This window comes from Hemiscyllium ocellatum, chromosome 25, assembly GCF_020745735.1.
Source record: "Hemiscyllium ocellatum isolate sHemOce1 chromosome 25, sHemOce1.pat.X.cur, whole genome shotgun sequence".
Taxonomy (NCBI): domain Eukaryota; kingdom Metazoa; phylum Chordata; class Chondrichthyes; order Orectolobiformes; family Hemiscylliidae; genus Hemiscyllium; species Hemiscyllium ocellatum.
In genome coordinates, this window is record NC_083425.1 from 55,058,552 (window position 1) to 55,074,219 (window position 15,668).

Sequence of the window (15,668 nt, forward strand, 5' to 3'; positions counted from 1 at the left end):
CAGCATAGACGAGTTGGACCAAAGGGTTTGTTTCCGTGATGTACATCTCTATGACTCTAATTACCTTTCCTGCTGCCTTGAATGACTTATGGACATGCACACCAAGGTCCCTCTGATTCTCTGTACTTATAAGGCTCCTTATTGTGTACTCTCTCACCATGTCAGTCTTGCCAAAATGAATCACCTTATGCTTTTCAAGATTAATTCCATTTGTCCAGTATCAACCTCTCAGTTGAGAGATTTACTCCTCATTATTTACCACATCCCTGATTTTAGAGTTATCTGCAAAACTATTAATCATACTTCCTACATATATGTCTAAATCATTAATGCTCACAACAGACATTATGGGACCCACACTGAACCCTGTGCTGCGCTAGGCTGAACTTAGGCTTCCAGTCACAAAAAAAATCTTCAGCCATTGCCCTCTGGTTCCAAAATTGACTGACTTGTAGAAGACAATTTGACAAATTGCCTTGGCTACCATGGGCTCTTAGTGTCTTAACCAGCTTACTATGTGTGTTTTTCCAGTGTCTGCGTGCACGTGAGTGCGTGTGAAAATTGAGGAAGTGATGTTACACCTCTCCTCTTCAAATCATTGGTCAGAATATAGTGTTCAGTTCCTGGCACCATTTTTAAGGAAGGATGTTAAAAGAGTGCAAAGGAGATTTACTACAATGATATCAGCAATGAGGGAAAGTAGATACAAGGAAAGATTAGACAAATTGGGCTTAATCTCCTCAAAACAGAGAAGATGAAGAGGTGACTTTCTTAAGTTATACAAAACTATGAACAATTTTGACAGGGTGAAAAACTATGCTGTGTTTTCACTAATTGGTATGTCAGTAACTAAGGGTCACAATTTCAAGATTTTTAGCAAGACAGCTAGGAGTGAGATGAGGAGAACCTTCTTTTCTCAGAGATTTTCGGATTTGGATGTGCTACCTGGGAGAATGGTAGAGGCAGATTCCTTGGGAGGTTTCAAAAAATAGCTGAAAGTAATTAATTTAGAGAGCTCTGAGATAGAGTTGGAGAATTCTTTTGAGTGCTGGTCCAGACAGTGGGTCGAGTGGCCTCCGACTGTACTGTAAAATTCTATGATTCTGTTTGTTTGATTTCACTGTGTCCAACTCTGGGCATACATTTAGCAATGATGTCAAGTCCTCTGAAAAGGTGCAGAGTAGATTTATGTGCCATGGTCAGGAATTTCAGTTACTGGAGAAACATCTGTAGTTCTCATTTGAGATGGAAAGATGAGTGAAAGTTTCATTTACATTTTGAGCATTATGATTGGCTTTGATAGAGGAGACAGGAAGCAAAGGATTCCACCTGCAGGAGGCTCAGTAAAAAATATTTAAGGAATTTGGCATCAGTTCCAGACACATGTGCAACATTTTACACACTGAGTTGCCTGATGAGGAACTCAGAACAGATTATCTAATTTCCTTCCAAAAGTTACTATTTAATTACTTGAAGTACTATGGTTAAGAGTAGGATTAATTTGAAATATCTTTCAAAGAGCTGGTACAGAAACAGTGGGCTGAATGACCTCTATCCACACTGGGGACCTTGTGGACAGAGAGAACTCTCCATTCACTGTCACAGTACAGTCACCCTGTGTTGGGGGAACCAGGCAAGTTGGGTGTATTACCAAAGCAAGACAAAATTTCTCTTGGGAAAGATGTTTGAACTTATTGTGGGAAGTTATTCCGGGGTATAAGATCTTCAGGTGAGGACTTGTACATGTATGTTGATCCTTAAAGTAATCAGAACAGTTGAACAGGATGGTTATGAAGGCTTATTGGATACTTGCATTTATTAGTTGAGGCAGTAAGTACAAGAGCTGGGAGGTTATGAAGGAACAGTGCAGAATATAGGTTAGTCCACAGCTGGAGTACTGTGTGCAATTCTGGTCACCTCACAATAGGATGAGATTGCACTGGAAAGGATTCAGAATAGATTCACTTGGATGTTGCCCAGGCTGGAAAATTTCAGCCAGAGAAAGAGACTGTATAGCTATGCCCCAGATAACTTTTTTTACCCCCCCATAATTTTTGTACACCTCAATCCGATTTCACCCTCCTCACAGCCTTTTCTGCTCCAAGGAAAATAGCTCTACTACATGTGGCCATGTGGATTGTTTAGGCCATAGGTGGAGCACTGTGTGAAGTTCTGGTTACTGCACTATAGGAAGGACATGATTGCACTGGAGGGGCGCAAAGGAGATTTGTCACGATGTTGCTAGGGATGGACAATTTCATCGAAGAGAGGCTTGATAAGCTCAGGTAGTTTTTTTTTGAGCAGAGAAGGTTGGAGATTGGGTGAGGGAACCTGATAGAGGTGAATAAGATTGAGGATCATAGACATGGTTGATAGGAAGTAGTCATTCCCTTTAGTTGAAGAGTCAGTAATGAGGGGCATAATTTTATGGTGAAGGGCAGGAGGTTTAAAGGGACTGGAGGAAATAGGGTGATGGGAATCTGGAATGCACTGCAGGAAATCTCATAACCTTTAAAAAGTACTCGGATGAAGAGTTGAAATGTCACAACATTCAAGGTTATGGGTGTGGTGCTGGAAAGTGGGATTGGTGTAGATAGGTCTATGCAGACTTGATGGCCCAAAGGGCCTCTTCTGTATTTTCTGACTCTATGAATATGAGAGCTGGATGAGAGGTATTGTGTAAATCAGTCTGGTCCAGAGTGTGCTAATTAGCTTCAGTATCTCTGTGCTGGCCATGGGGTAGCATCAGCCAGTGTTCCTGCTGCCGCCTATGATCAGACTTTACTTCAATGTGGGAATGGAGTAGGCCATTCAGTCCATCTAGCTGATTCTGCCATGCAGTTTAGTTTCTGTCCTTATCTCGCAGTACCTCAGTAAACAGCTGGAGATGTTGCGGCAGATGAACGAGCAGCATGCCAAGGTGTACGAACAGCTGGATGTGACTGCCCGGGACCTAGAGCTCCACAACCAGAGGCTGGTGCTGGACAGCAAGGCATCACAGCAGAAGATAGACCGGTGAGTACACCTGGGGCAGAGCATACCCACCCTCGGACACTGGGCTGATGCTGGCAGAGCCTGATGCACCACCACACACATCGTGGGAAATGTTTGATTAGATATGAAAGTCCGGACTACAAAAGCAAGCTAGTTAGACCAGGCTTTCGTCAATTACTCAAGTCTCCGCTGGAATATGTTCTGAGCATCTCCCTTTAGGAGGCGATAAGGGCCTGAGAGAGGATGCAGAAAAGTTTCAGTAGAATCGAATCAAGGGCTAGGTTGGGGGAGAGATCTGTTATGTGAAGATACTGGAGAAAATAGGATGGTTTTCTTTAGAGCAGAGAGGTGAAGAGGAGATTGAACGAGATGTTGGAAGATTTTGATAGTGACTTCAGTAGCAGGAGATGAGTGACCACAGATTGATGAGAAAATAACCAGAGAGAGATGAAGAGAATCTGTTTACACAATGACTATTACCATCTAAACTACACTTCCTGAAAGCATGATTTGGAGATGCTAGTATTGGACTGGGGTGTAGATTCAGTCGGACCTTCTGAAAGGAAAAGAGATAAGTATTTAAATAATAAATAAGTGCAGGCCTGTGGGGAAAGGGTGGCACTAATAGGATATGTCTTTGCAAGAGACTGCAGGCATGATGGACTGAAAGGCCTCTTTCTGTCTCATCAATGATGCTCTGAGGCACTCCGTTCACAATGTTCCCTGCTCACTGTGGGATCTGGCATAAAATGAGATTCCAGTTTCTAGTGTGTAGGAAGCTATAAACTGTTCAGCTTGATCTCACTGACATGAGGCTTATGTCGGAATTACATAGCAAAGTATGAGCTATATGCACAGGGACCTCTATCCTGTATCCAACCCCTGTCCTGGGAGTATTTGATGAGGAAGCTTTACTGTGTATCTAACCCTGTGCTGTCCCTGTCTTTGGAGCATTTGCTTGGGACAGCGTAGAGAGAACATTACTCTGTGTAAAAGAATAGCAGGAGTTTTAATCTGTATCTAACTAACTACATACCATGCTAGTTCTTTTTTTGTTGGATAGATTGAATTAGTGTAAACCTTTCTCCTGTGATTGGCTGCAGGTTGACAGAAACAATTGAAAGTTTACAGAGTCAAGTCGATGCTCTTCAGAGCCAAGTTCAGGAAATGAGGAACATGGATCAGCTGCGAGTCCGCAGAGATAAACGGGAACGCCGGAAAACTATCCACACATTTCCGTGCCTGAAGGAACTGTGCACCATGCCCAGGTAAGCTTCTGTGTGTGCTGCGGAGCCTGTGACCAACTCAGAGACTAGAAGCTCCCTGGATAAACTAGTGTGTATAGGGGGAGATGGTGGTTTGGGATCAGTTTCTGAGAAATGGGGGGGGGGTGCAGACGGGGAGATCAGCCATGGTTCTTGCTTTAATTACATCCTCTCCTTTTGCTCTACAGCTGAAAACTGTACATGACTGCCCGAGTCTCTCAGATGATTCCTATTCTGGTTCAGTGGGCTAGTGATTCTCACTCTGGGCTTCACAGGGGTCGGAATTGAGTGCAGTATTAGATTAGATTACTTACAGTGTGGAAACAGGACCTTCGGCCCAACAAGTCCACACCAACCCGGGAATTGAACCCGGGTCTCTGGCGCTGTGAGGCAGCAGTGCTAACCACTGTGCCACCCACTCTTCTGTTCAGCTGCTATTAAAGTAATGGTCAGTGAGTACTGATGGAGGGAAGAAGAGAACACCAGTGAGTCTCAGGTTAATTTGGATATACAGGTTCGAATGGGAGAGCAGGAGTGAGGAGTCTGAGGGAGGGGCAAGGTTTTGGAACGTAAGAAGGTTGAGAACAGTCTTTGCTCTTGGAGAGAGACTCCAGCAATAGTTTGATAAGCTGCCAGCTGCTTGTGTAGGAGTCAGCTATGTGATGCTGCATCTTACAACACCCATCATTTACACTTATCATATCTCCAAACACTGAGGGCTGAGGTCTCCATCACATCCTTACTTGTAAATCCAATCAAGTCTGAATCTGCTACAGTTCTTCAGAAATAGGAGATAATGGAACTGCTCTTTGATGCCTCATACTGTTCAATAGCTTACTGTTTCTCAAAACAGTGCACACTGAGTGAGTGATGGCACATGATGACCCACTGAGGTCAGGTGAAGTGCAGGGGAGGGACTGGAAACAAAGTGGGGATAGGTGAATAAAGAGTGGATCTGGATCTGCCCTTTTTGACTGCCTTTCAAACATGTCCAATTGGAGGAAAGATCAATATTCCAACCTCTATCTTCCCGGAATGAAAAAGAAAGTAAAGATTAATTTTTTTTTAAATGATGTATTGGACAAATGTTAGAGACAGGATACAGTAGAAAATCAGACCGGTTACATTGAGTAGAAGGTAAAAATAAAATGGTCAAGGACAAAATATAAGAAAAGTCTATTGAGTAATATAAAGTAAATCCCAAAACCTTTCATAAACACACAGTGAAAGGCTAATTCAAGTTCTACAAAAAGGAAAGTTTCTTGCAGAGTTAGAGGGCATGATCGAGGTGCTGAGTGAGTTTTTTTGCATGAGACGATGAAAGTCACAGCAGGAGTACGTATTTGATAGGATAAAAATAGATTGAAGAGAGATCTTAAATAGGTTCAAAATTAACAAAACCCCCCCTACCACCCCCAAACCGTGTCAGTGAGACATAGCCTGGGTTGCTAGGAAACTCGGCTGGAAATAACAGACGATCTGACCAGTTTTCAATCCTCCTCAGATGTGGGAATAATTTAAAGGAGGGTGTAGGAGTAGTAACAAATGACTGATGCGTTGTAAATGTTTACAGCCCTGTATAATAAAGATAACGGGGATAAATACAGCCCTGTAACTCTGTCATCCCCGAGTCCAAATCATGTAACATGATTAAAGTTTCCACTTTGAATACCAGGAATCTATGAATAATGTCAATACTGTTTTGTGATTCTCTATTAATTAATCATTGGAGAAGGATGTGTAAATGAGGGATATTCTACATTAATTAACTGGAAGCTAATATTGTTGAACTATACTGCATGAAGTCTCTGAAGGAGCAGAGAGGGTTTGATGAAGGTGACGCAGTGGGTGTTGTGTAAAGAGCCTCCCCACAGACCGATTTGGAAATACACATAGTAAAGAGGCAGTATTAACTCTGAGCTGTAAATAGTGAATGGAGATTGTAGTGAAGTGTTTTCTGCCTGACAATACACTGGATCCCCAGGGGTTGGTACTGGGACCATTACTCTTTCAGTAATAGAAAACTGGATTGGAGTACAGTGTGTGAAGTATAAAGACTTATATTATGTAGCGCCTTTCACAACCACCAGAGTCGATTTACAACCAGTGAAATCCTTTTGAAGGACAGTTACTGTTGTAAGGTAGAAATCATGGCAGTTTGCACACACATTCATTTTCCAATAAGAAGTAAGCAGTTGGCAATACTTCGTGTCTGTTACTTACAATGTTATTTAAATAACACACAAACTCTTCTTACACTTTAGCCAGAAGTATGGTTTATTCATGTATTCAAACCCACGCAATTGTCACCATGCATATATATTATATACACACATAGAAGGAAAGAAAAGATGGCTAGAAAAGAGTTTGCAATTAAGAATAATTTAAAACTCAAAAGATATGGACACTTAATTCACTCTATTTTTGACTGAGTCCTGATAGTCCATGTCCATTGAAGGTTCCTTTCTGTTGGGAGGTTGAGTTCATCTGGGTGCAGTTAGCAGGAGTCAGAGAGGTACAGCATGGAAACAGACCCTTCAGTTCAACTTGTCCATGCTAACCAGATATCCTAAATAAATCCGGTCACATTTGCCAGCATTTGGCCCATATCCTTCTAAACCCTTCCTATTCATCTACACATCCAGATGCCTTTTAAATGATGTAATTGTTCCAGCCTGCACCACTTCCTCTGGCAGCTCATTCCATAAACACACCACCCTTTGCTTGAAAAAGTTGCTCCTTCGATCCATTTTATATCTTTCCCCTCTTACTTTAAGCCTGTGCCTTCTAGTTTTGGACTCCCCTACCCTGGGGAAAAGACCTTGACTATCCACCTCCAACATTCCATGGAAAATAGCCCCAGTCTATTCAGTCTCTCCCTATAGCTCGAACTCTCCAACCTTGGCAACATCCTTGTAAATCAAGTTTCACAATATCTCTCCTGTAGCTGGGAGACCAGAATTGAACGCAGTATTCCAAAAAATGGCCTTTGTAATCTCCTGTACAGCTGCAACATGAACTCCCAACTCCTATACTCAGTGCACTGACCAATAAAGACAAGTGTTCTTCACTACCCTGTTTACTGTGACTCCACTTTCAATGAACCTGCACTCCAATGACACTGCTCAGGACCTTATCATTAAGTATTACGCCTGATTTGCCCTACCAAAACACACCACCTCACATTTATCTAGGTTAAACTCTATCTGCCACTCCTCAGCCCATCTGATCAAGGTTCTGTTGTAGTCTTAACTTTTTAAAAAAAAACACTTAAGCTGCACCCTTGCTGTGAGCATACAGGTTTCTCCATGGTCACTGTGAATTTCACTCATCCCTAACATAATCTGTTAGAATTTTTCAAAGGTTTAACCAAGTGTTTGGATGAGGTTTCGGTAGTTGATGTAGTTTATATAGATTTCAGCAAGGCCTTCAACAAGGTCTCACGTGGGAAACTGATAAAGAAGATAAAAGTTTAAGGGATCCAGGCTAATTTAGCAAGATGGATCCAAAATTAGTTTAGTGAGAGGACAGAGTGCTAGCATAAGACTGTTTTTGTGGCTGGAGAGTGGTGGCTAGTGGCAAACCACAGGGATCACTGCTCGGTCCCTTATTGTTTGTGATATTAGTAACTGATGTAGATGAGAATGTGGGAGAGATGTTAAGTAAGTGTGCAGATGGCACAAACTAGTGTCAGGAGAAAGGTGTTAGGTAACAGGATATAAACAGATTGGACAAATCAGCGGCACATGGAATTTAGCCCAGAAAAATATAAGGTGATGCACTCTGGAAGAAGTAACAAGACGAGCAAGTGAATGGCAAGGGGAACAGAGGGATCATGTCCACAGGTCCCTGAAGATGACAGGGCGGTTTAATAGTGTAGTAAAGGAGGCATAAAGCATGTTTGCCTGTATCACTCAAGGCACAGATTATAAGTGCAGAGAGGTCATGTTGAAACTCTACAGAACTTGGGTTCAATCACAGCCAGAGTACTGTGTGCAGTTCTGATCATCACACTATAGAAGGATATGATAGTCCTGAAAGGGTGCAAAAGAAGATTCATCAGGATGTTGCCTGGGATGGACCATTTCAGCTACAAAGAGAGAAGCTTAGTTTGTTTTCTTTGGAATAGAGAAGGTCGAGATGAGACCATGTAAGAATGAGGGACATGGACAGTATAGTTAGATATAAAGACAGAGTTCCCCTTGTCCTCACCTACCTCTTGACAGTTTCTGCATCCAAAGCATCATCCTTAAACACTTCCATCAATTCCAACTAGACCCCACCATCAAGACAATCTTCCCTCTCCTTAGCCCCTTCTGCAAGGATGTTCCCTTTAACCATCCTTTGTTTGCGCCACACTGCCCACCAACCCCCAGGTACCTTCCCCTGCAACCAAAAAGACTGCAAAACCAGCCAGCATATACTACCATCCAGGGCCCTAAACAGTCCCTCCAGATGAGCTAGAGGTTTACCTGCCTCTCTTCCAACCTTGTTTGCTGCATCAGGTGTTCCCGATGTGGTCTTCTCGATACCTGGGAGACCAAATGTAAACTTAGGGAATGGTTTGCTGGAAATATGTTGCTGGAAAAGTGCAGCAGGTCAGGCAGCATCCAAGGAACAGGAAATTCGACGTTTCGGGCATAAGCCCTTCCTGAAGAAGGGCTTATACCCGAAACGTCGAATTTCCTGTTCCTTGGATGCTGCCTGACCTGCTGCGCTTTTCCAGCAACACATTTTCAGCTCTGATCTCCACACCTTTGGTACACTTGCCTTCATTGCTCAGACCTTTGAGTACTGGATGTTGGAGATCACCTCTTATGGAGTACTGTATCCAGTTCTGGTCACCCAGTTACCGAAAGGATATTATTAAGCTGGTTGGGGTTCAGAAAAGATTTACCAGGATGTTGCTGGGAATGGAGGATCTGAGTCATCAGGAGGCTGAGTTGGCTGGAATTTTATTCACTGGAGTGTAGGAGGTTGAGGGATCACCTTTTAGAGGTTTATAAAATCATGAGGGGTATAGATATGGAGGATGTCTTTCCTCTAGGGTGAGGGATTTCAAGACTAGGGGGCATATTTTCAAGGTAAGTAAAGAAAGATTTAAAGACACTGGGGGCAATCTGTTTTTTAAAACTGTGTGGTTCGTGTGTGGAATGAACTTCCAGAGAAAGTGGTGGGTGCAGGCACAATTACATTTAAGAAATTTGATTCATGTACTTACCCAATGTTCAGAGGGATATGTGCCAAGCAGAGGCAGGTGGAACTAGTTTAGTTTGGGATTATGGTTGGCATGTACTGGTTGGACTGAAGGGTCTTATTCTGTGCTATATAATTATGACTCTACATGCCAGAAAGTGTGGGTAATTAATATTGTAAAAGAACTTTTGAGGGAAATGTATGACATTTAAAGATGACCAGTTCCAGGATCTGATGGCCTACACTCTATGTTCTTAAAAAATAGAAAATCCTCATCGCAGGAGCTAAAATTCCTTAGATTAAAATGGCTCCAGTAGTATGAAAGTTAACACTAAAGACTATGCAGCACTGAGGAGGGAGAGATAAAACCAAGAACTGCAGCCAGTTAATCTTCAAGAAATTGTTGGAATACCTTATTAAAGAAGCCTTGACAATCCACTTAAAAAATTTATAGTATGATCAGGTTGCATACTATACTTTTACAGAAAAGAAATTGTATTGGATAAATTTTAGTTTTTTGGGGGGGACCCAACTAGTAGGATAAATAAAAAGGATGTAGTCTACTGGATTTCTGAAAGGCATATCGACTCGCACAGGTTAATATGCAAATATTCATGAAGTTATGCTTTCTATGACCATGGATAGATGGCTGGCAAATGGACAGGAAACAGTAGAGATATTTTCAAGGTGACTTTCTGTAACTAATATTGTTGCAAGGATCGGTCTAAGGCATCAGCTATTTCTCTTTATTAAGAACTTGGACAAAGAGACAGTTTTGTGGCTACATTTACTGATATAAAGGAAGTGAGGAAGTGTGAGGTTATTCTTTGGTTCGTGAGTTTTGAGAAGATTTATACCTGAGGTTGAGGTTCTGGATGTAGGTTTGCCCGCTGAGTTGGAAGATTCGGTTTCAGATGTTTCATCACCACACTAGGTGACGAAGCCTCATCCAGAGGCTCACTGATGGTACCTAGTATGGTGGCGAAACATCTGAAACTGAACCTTCCAGCTCAGTGAGCAAACCTACATCTAGTTATTCTTTGGTATTAGAACATATCTGTTTTCCTAATTTATTATGGAGTTGACACATTGAAAATAAACTTTTAGAAGATACTTGGGTATGCACTTGTCAGGAATGCAGAAAGTTACTATTCAGATACAGCAAATATTTAGGAAGGCAAGTGGTATTTAAAGATTTTTATGCAAGGGGATTGAGTACATAAATAAATAAAGAAGTCTTGCTACAATTAGAATCATAGAATTCCTAAAGTGTGGAAATAGGCCCTTTTGATCCAACAAGTCTACACCAACACTGAAGAGTAACCCACCCAGACCCATTCCCCTATTATACTAGATTTATGCCTAACCTACACATCCTTTGTTCACTATGGGCAATTTTGCATGGCCAATTCACCTATCCTGCACATCTTGACTGTGAAGGAAACCAAAGCAACCGGAGGAAATCCACGCAAACAAGGGGAGAATGTGCAAACTCAAAACAGACAATTGCCCGAGACTGGAATCAAACCTGGTTCTGTGGCGCTGTGAAGCAGCAGTGTTAACCACAGTGTATTTAAGAATGGATGTACTTGTTCTGGAGGTGGTACAGGGGAAGTTCATTACATTAGATTTTGGAATGATGGGTTATCCTGTGATAAGAGGCTGTGGAAATTAGATTAGATTACTTGCAGTGTGGAAACTAGATTAGATTACTTGCAGTGTGGAAACAGGCCCCTTGGCCCAACAAGTCCACACCAACCTGCCGAAGCGCAACCCACCCAGGCCCATTCCCCTATTATCCTACGTTTACGCCTGAATAACCTACACATCCTTTGTTCACTATGAGCAATTTAGCATGGCCAACTCACCTAACCTTCCCATTTTTGGATTGTGGGAGGAAACCGGAGCACCTAGAGGAAACCCACGCTGATACAGGGAGACTGTGCAGAAATTGAACCTGGGTCTCTTGCACTGTGAGGCAGCAGTGCTAACCACTGTGCCACCCTTTAGGTCAATATTCCTTGGAGTTTAGAAGAATGAGAAGTGATCTCACTGAAATGTTCAAGGTTTAGAATGAGTTTGATACTGAGTGACTTCTGAGTGAGTTTACACTGTTCAGGGATTATTAAACACACAAGAGGAAAGTCTGGCAGGCACAAACTTGGGATAAGGGAGCGATCATTTAAAATTGAGCTGATGGGAAACTTATTCACAAAGGGTTGTAAATCTTTGGGATTCTATACTCCCAACACAGTCATGGAAGCTTACTTGATGAATGTAATAAAGACCAAGGTGAATGGATCTTTGGACACGAGATTAAAGGGATTTGGGAGTAGTGGAGGAGAGTGGAATTGAGATAAAAGATATGGTGCTGAATGTTTTGCAGTTGCTTCATTTTCAGACAATAATTGTTTTATTTTTAAAACTGTTACGGTAATCTGGAGCATACCTATCTGAAAGGATGCTTCAAGGGTTACTGAAGGAGTGGGGGCTGATCTGGCACAGACACAATGGGCTGAATGGCCTCTTTCCATGCCCTGTTGTAATTGATGGCATGTTTCTCGCTCAGGTATGGCTGTCCCGAGGAGACGGGGCTACTCGGGACCGGCAGCCCGGCCGAGCCCGAGCACAAGCGCCTGGAGAAGGAGAACGAGAGGCTGCGGCTGACGGCGAACGCCCTGAGGCTGCAGATCAGCCAGGAGAGGCAGCGCAAGGAGGCGGCGGAGCGGGAGTGCGCGGCCGTGCTCGGCGAGTACACGGAGCTGGAGCGGAGGCTGGGCCAGATGGAGAGCTGCAAGCTGCGGGTGCGGGAGCTGGAGGCCGAGCTGCGGGAGTTGCAGCAGATGAAGCAGGTGAAGCGGTACCTGATCAGCGGCGAGGACCGCCTGTCCGAGGCCCTGCTCGAACCCCTCAACAACGCGCCGGAGTCGGACGACGGGGCCCCGGCGCCGGCCGACGATGACGCCGCCTCGGAGCAGAGCTGCGTGAGGAAGAGCTGCAGCGACACCGCGCTGAGCGCCATCATCAGCCGGGACGATGTGAGCCGCCATGAGGGCAACTACACGCTCCACGCCAACAGCGTCCGCAAGCGGGGCATGTCGATCCTGCGGGAGGTGGATGAGCAGTACCACGCCCTGCTCGACAAGTACGAGGAGCTACTGGGCAAGTGCCGGCGCCACCAGGAGGGCCTGCGCCATGCGGCCGTGCAGACCTCGCGGCCCGTCTCCCGGGACAGCTCCTGCCGGGATTTCCTGCTCGAGTGCCTGGAGGCGGATCTCAAGGCCCCGGACAAGAGCCTCAGCCTGAGCCAGCAGGTGGAGGCGGCCGACAAGAGGCTGGGCCACTCGCAGCCCGAGTACAAGGCCCTCTTCAAGGAGATCTTCTCCCGCATCCAGAAGACCAAGGCCGACATCAGCGCGAGCAAGACCAAGAGCCGCGCCTCCAACTGACAGCCGCGTGCCCCGGGCCGCGAGCCCCGCGCCAAGGGCACCCTCCAATAGGAGACGCTCTTACTGAACTCTCTCTCACTGCTGTGCCAATCGGAAGGCAGGTCTTTGTTAGGTATGTCCAGGTGACGGGGTTGATCCGTTACTGACCGTTACCTTACCCTTCCCACTCAAACACAACCTCACAGAAAGACACCGCAAAATGTTTACTCTTTAGGGTGTTCGGTATTTTCCAGGCGGGGCTGACACACACACACACACGATCTTCACTTGCCCTGCCATGGAGGATGCATGTTGTCCTGTTACCATGGTGATGGTACCCACTCCCTGGACTGAATCCCAGGCACACTTGTGTTTTTTTCCTGAATGCACTCCATTTCAGTATTACTCCAGGATTAACTTCTTATCGGCCGCTTCACCGCATTCCTGGCAAGGCAGCGTGTCTGCTTACGGCACCCAGACAGTCGCCTCTTTTACCTTCTCGAAGTTCAGTGTTACAAACAAACTCCTGAAACCCAGGTTCTGGTAAAACCGTCATCATCTTCATGGGCTGTAGGGTTTTTAAACCACAAGAACGTGTTGCAGACTTGGTGCGACTGTTACTTGGTGTCAGATGTGGGGGTCAGTGGTTCTGACAAGTTGGCTGACAGAAGATCGATCTTGCATCTGCAGCGACCATTGCTGTTCAGTGCAATTCACTATCTTCTTTCTGTTACCACCTGTCCACTTGGGTTAGGGACAGAGTGAGCTTTTTTATTGCATTTACACATTTTGTTGTTTGACCTAATGATTAGACCAACTCTCTGGGTTCTGCTAATGTGACTGTTGATGGGTTTGGTGGGTGGTTGGGACGGGTTGATGAGGGTTGCTGGTGTGGGGGGAGGGGGTGTTTGAGGGGACGCTATGCAATAATGTATTTGCTTTCACAAATGTAATTCTGTGTATGGGGTGGGAGGGAGAGACAGTAATTTGGCTTTGGACCTGGTTCCTGATTATGCATTAGAGAGGGTAAAGGTTTGGTCCAGTTTGTTTTGTCTCTGCCTTCACTACTTATTGGTATCTGATGGGTTTCATGGTCTAGAGAGCCTCTCTCATTTGCTCCATATCTTTCCTAAAGTTACTGTCTTTCTTTGAGCTCACCCAGCGGGTAAACCCTGACGGTGAGGGTGGGATTGCAGATGGAGAACAGTTAACCAGGAATCTCTTTCAATTCTCTGTTCTGTGTCAGTGTCTCTCCATTTACATTGAGAAGTGCACATTCAATCCCAGCTCCTGGGCTAATGTGGTTCAGTTTTCACTATGTTAATGGTGCTTGTATTTTAGTCAATGTGCAATACTTTCTAATGACAGTATTTTGTGTAATTTAGCACTGTCTTCCCAGAGACAATATGGTGAAATTTAAGGAAAGGAACCCTCTGGGCCTTTACTGACAACAGAGCCTAGCCCAGCCAAACTTTGAGGTCCATGCCCTCAGCAAGTAGAGAGATGATGGAAAAGCTTATGTGGTTTGGGAATGGAATGGACCTCGGGCTGTACAGGTCAGTGAGAGCCTAAGTGGGAGCAAGAGGCCTTATGATATCCTCAACCAGCTTAGGGAATGGGCAACACCAGTAAACATGGGGCTACTGTCTCCATGCCAGTTACAGCTTCACAAAACCCCTTTTATGTTCTCTGAAACCCTTGGGGGGGAGTGGGCTGGCTCTTTGCACTGTGGTAGGTGGGGAAGCTTTACCCATTACCCTGTTCCACTGAGGATTTTTGGCACAGGACGATCTCATTCCATAGGCTGACCCAGTCGGGAAAAAAAATTCTGAAAGAAAGAAATCTCAGGCCTCATTTGCTGCTGCTGCTGCTTCCATTTGAGATCATGGCTGACATCACCGAAACATGGGACTCATATCAACCATTTTCACAGCCAATTGGCATCTTCTGCAGGATCAAAGGGCAAAAACAAACCCAGAGGCTGAGTCGCATGGCACAAAAAGTGAGTTGCTCGAAGCTCCAGTCTCCATTCTTTACTCTGTTATAGGTTTTACAGTTTACAGTGTGGTGGAGGAGGCTTGTCTGAATGGGCTGAGCTTGGAGACGAAGCACACTGTGGTCAAATATCACCAGTTCAAAATTGACATTTCTATGGGGCTGCCTAGAGTTGATGGAATGGAAGATGGAGAGTGTAAAATCCAATCCAATCAAGTAGGTACTGAGTGGCAAAACGTGGATACTGTAATGTGTGAGAGGTCCCTGATGTTGATTCTGCTCCTTCTCCTTGACATGGGGTTAGCATATGTTACAGATAAGTGCCAAACTGTATTTAAAACATTTTTTGGTTAATAAATTGAGAATAAGTACTAAACCTCTCGGTCCTTGTATGATTCAGAGATTAAAAGGAGACATTGCTGTTACTATTTTGACTGTGTTTGTGACTGGTGTATTTTTGGGTCAGATTCTCAATGTTGAATGCAGTACCTCGCAGTTGTCTGGATATCATCATTCCCTTCCCCCTCCCGACTTACCTCCCAACATCCATCTCACGTCAGCATCCGCAAGTCACCCTTTCCTCAATTTCTCCCCGCTGTTAGCGCAGATGAAATGATCTTCAGTCCGAGCCCAGAGTGCGGTTCGACAATCAGTAACTTTATTAAAGTATGTAACGCCAGCGGAGACCAATTGAGGTTTGAATCTCGATTGCTCTAACGTTTCCTGTGCGATGTTACAAGTTATATACTTCATGAGTCAGGATGTAGGAGATTGGGTATGAATGAGTGTG

General features: G+C 44.4%; 1 protein-coding gene across 1 annotated transcript in view; it reads left to right on the forward strand.

Annotated features, from left to right (window-relative positions):
- cdr2l (cerebellar degeneration-related protein 2-like) overlaps positions 1 to 15,286 on the forward strand; it is a 44,274-nt gene extending 28,988 nt beyond the window's left edge. The window contains exons 3-5 of the mRNA XM_060844368.1: positions 2,867 to 3,015; positions 4,098 to 4,262; positions 12,025 to 15,286. Of these exons, the coding sequence (XP_060700351.1) occupies positions 2,867 to 3,015; positions 4,098 to 4,262; positions 12,025 to 12,904 (1,194 nt within the window). The 3' untranslated portion in view covers positions 12,905 to 15,286. The remainder of the gene's footprint in view (positions 1 to 2,866; positions 3,016 to 4,097; positions 4,263 to 12,024) is intronic.
- The last annotated feature ends 382 nt before the right edge of the window (positions 15,287 to 15,668 follow it).